Here is a 3,303-nt window from a genome sequence, read left to right as displayed (position 1 = left end):
TTTTAAAAAAAAAAAAAAAAAAAAAAAAAAAAAAAAAAAAAAAAAAAAAAAAAAAAAAAAAAAAAAAAAAAAAAAAAAAAAAAAAAAAAAAAAAAATCATTAAAAAAATTATATTGTAAAATGCAACTTCAAATTACATAAAAAAAAAACTTTAAAGAAGCTTTTACCTCTCCTTTGATCTGAAATGACATAGTAAGACTGCAATCAGAAATGGAAGATGATGATTGATCATCATCTGCAATGAAGTTTGTGATTTTCTCCTTCTCATGAACCTGTGCCTGTGATTTTTTGTTCCATGATCGTTTTGTGAAATTTTGCTCCAAACTATTCCTTCTGGAGATAACTTTAGGTGACTGTAATGGAGAGGGTTTTTGACACTCAATTGAGTCACTTGCTCTTCGCTGGGGGTCAACATTTAGTATCTTAGATTGCATCACAGGATTTGAATGCCTCACACAGCCATCTCTTCGGTGTGGTGATGTGGAACCTGTAGTTCTTAAAGGACTATGAGCATTCCGATCAGTAGGCCGCTCCCAATATGGGCTTACCGATGGCAGGCTTTCATTAGAGTGGTTGCTCTTCTGGCTAACACCAATTTGGCTACGCATGTTAGATGGAGGTGTATCATTCCTATATTTTCTATTGATTGGTGAAGATGATCTGGACGGTTTCATCACTACTATCTGAGACTCGTCAAATGAGAAACTTGGATCACATATGACATTAAGGCGGTTTATTTGCTCTGAAGGCCTCTTGGTATGCAGGAGCCCTTTTAGTTGCAAAGCCTCTAGAATTTGCTTCAACGTCTCGAGATCTTTAGAAGGTTCATCAAGTCCTCTGATCCTCAATCTCTTGTCAATCTCTCCATGGAATGGGACTGTCTGTTTAGGCTCTGGGAAAATCTCAGCTGTATCAAAAAAGCTTTTACGATGTTGTGGTGGCTTCCATGATGTTGAGCTCAAACCTCTACTTGAACCCTTTGGCCTTTCAGATTTCTCAATTTCTTGACCTCTGTGCCTGGCATTCAACATAGACTTTTCAAAATCAATCTCTACATTCTCTGCCATCACACAGTTTGGTATGTTAGGATGCAAATAATTTGGTTCATTGAACTCAAAGCGATTGCCCTCAATGAAGTGACTATGAAACAAGTCTCTTGAAACTCTCGACTCTGATGCAGACCTTCGCAGCTCAGCTTTCTGTATAGCCTCTGAACTTGATTGTGGCAAAGCCTCGAGTCCCATCAGCTTTGCAATGACACTGGGACATCGATGCTGTTTCTCATCATCAGCTACAACTCCATCTTTGGCATTTTCACAATGGTTAGCCGATATACTCGAAGCATTAATTTGGATCTCCTTCGGGTGAAGGCTTCCCTTAGCATCAACTGTGGCTCGGCTGTCAAGTGAGAGCCTCGGAGCTTCTTTCCGGATCTTCCAAGAAGACCTCGCCCCATCTTTCACTTCAAAAATTGGAAGAGGAAGTGGAGATTTTGGTGGCGTCTCGGCTGGAACAAAAGCAGCATGGCAAACTGATTGTAGCTCCGACGAAGGAGACTCTTTTAATCGTTCTGGACTAGGTGCAGCCACCACTTTTGCTGGATGCCCTTTCACCCGTTCCTTTGCAATTTCCTGGGACACAACTATGTTTTTCGGCTCTAACGTGTCATTAACCTCCTGAAATGATTCAAACAGTGGAACAAGTATATACACACATTCAATAGTTTCCAGATATATACTGCAAGAAATAACAGCAATATTTGAACACACTGTAAAGCAACAAAATGCTAACCGTGGAAGGAGGAAGACGCTTAGTGGCATACAGCCTTTTGCTGGCTAAAATGTGATGGCGTTCAAAAAGCTGGAGAAATCCAGACATACACCCCATCTTCCTATCATCCATGTTCCAAGATTAAGGAAGCAAACTTATTGCAATCACCTCATGAACATTTAACAGAGACTATCTGCCTTTCAAAAAAAAAAAAAAAAAACAGAGACTATCTGCCAATCAGTCATCAAACCACAGATAAGTTCATTAAATACCAGTAAGTACTAGCAAGTAGTCCTCCTAGTAACTAGTTTTATTGCTGCACAGATGAATCCATTAATCCTACAGGACTCTCTGCTAACTACAAGCAGCTTTTAGTTTGGAAATCTTTAAATGGTATCCAATATTTCCATTGCTATCATAGCTAATTTAGTTTCCCAATTTATTGCAACATAAATTCAAAGCAAATAAATAAGAAACAGCTGGGGAAATGAAGGGTAAATGTCATTAATCATACACAAGTGAACAGCTAATCACCAAAAAAAAAAAAAAAAAAAAATCAAGATTCATAGTGAAACAATTAAATCTTTTTCTCACTAGGTACATACTCTTTAATCTGAAAAAATTGATGAATGGAAAAAGAAACACCAAATGAAGAGAAGAAAATGCAAAGAGCAAAGAAACCCAAATGGGTAAATGAAGGAAAGCATGCCTGGAGATGGAGTAGAAGGGGTTACACAGATCTGCCGCCATTGGTCTAAGAGAGTATTGGGTACAATAAAAGCTCCAAAACAACGGTCTTTACTGACACACTCGTATATCAAGCATACATATATATTAGTTGGAGATGAGTTTAGGTCCAGAAAACCACAGGGGAGGGGACTGGGGGAGCCAGGTATCGTTTTGTGTTGCCATCTCTCTCAGCAACTCCCAATGGGACGCTCAAAACCCAAGTCAATAAATAAATAAATAGGAAAATATATATTATTAATGAGCAACTAAAAGTTTATGGGCCAACTGCTAACCAATGGTGCATATATATATATATATATATATATATATATATATATATATAGGATCATAACCTGGTTGCCCCTTAGTGTGCGGTCAGTGTGGCTGCACCACCATGTATACAAATATACTCCACTCAATGCACCACACAAATATACATCATTAGGTACCCATCACCAAAAAAACACACCACTAGATATGCAAATATACATCACACAGTGTTAGCAAATGCACCATTAGGGGCATGGGAGTTATGGTGCATTATTTTGGATGTGTGGTGTGTGGTGTATATTTTCCGAACTCCTCAGCCCCTAATTGTGCATTTCGGAACACTGTGTGATGTATATTTTCATACCTAGTGTATATTTTGGTGATGCGTACCTAATGGTGCATATTTGTGTTGTGCATTTTCTAACATTGAGTGTTGTATATTTGTATACATAGTGGTGCGGCCGCACTGACCGCACGTTAAGGCACGGCCGTATCTGAACTCTACTCTCTCAATATATATATATATGATCAACT

At 38.4% G+C, this 3,303-nt stretch overlaps 1 protein-coding gene across 3 annotated transcripts in view; it reads right to left on the bottom strand.

Annotated features, from left to right (window-relative positions):
- Positions 1 to 2,696, bottom strand: part of LOC116013739 (protein LONGIFOLIA 1-like) — a 4,825-nt gene extending 2,129 nt beyond the window's left edge. The window contains exons 1-3 of one of the 3 annotated variants that reach the window (XM_031253646.1): positions 2,480 to 2,696; positions 1,792 to 1,967; positions 168 to 1,676 (exon numbers count right to left, since the gene is read on the bottom strand). In XM_031253646.1, the coding sequence (XP_031109506.1) occupies positions 168 to 1,676; positions 1,792 to 1,902 (1,620 nt within the window). In that variant the 5' untranslated portion in view covers positions 1,903 to 1,967; positions 2,480 to 2,696. The remainder of the gene's footprint in view (positions 1 to 167; positions 1,677 to 1,791; positions 1,968 to 2,479) is intronic. The other 2 variants (XM_031253645.1, XM_031253644.1) reach the window with 2 other exon arrangements.
- Between the last annotated feature and the right edge of the window lie 607 nt (positions 2,697 to 3,303).

This window comes from Ipomoea triloba, chromosome 3 (assembly GCF_003576645.1).
Source record: "Ipomoea triloba cultivar NCNSP0323 chromosome 3, ASM357664v1".
In the NCBI taxonomy this organism is placed as follows: domain Eukaryota; kingdom Viridiplantae; phylum Streptophyta; class Magnoliopsida; order Solanales; family Convolvulaceae; genus Ipomoea; species Ipomoea triloba.
The sequence above is the reverse complement of the archived record's forward strand: the minus strand, read 5'-3'. Positions and strand labels throughout refer to the sequence as shown.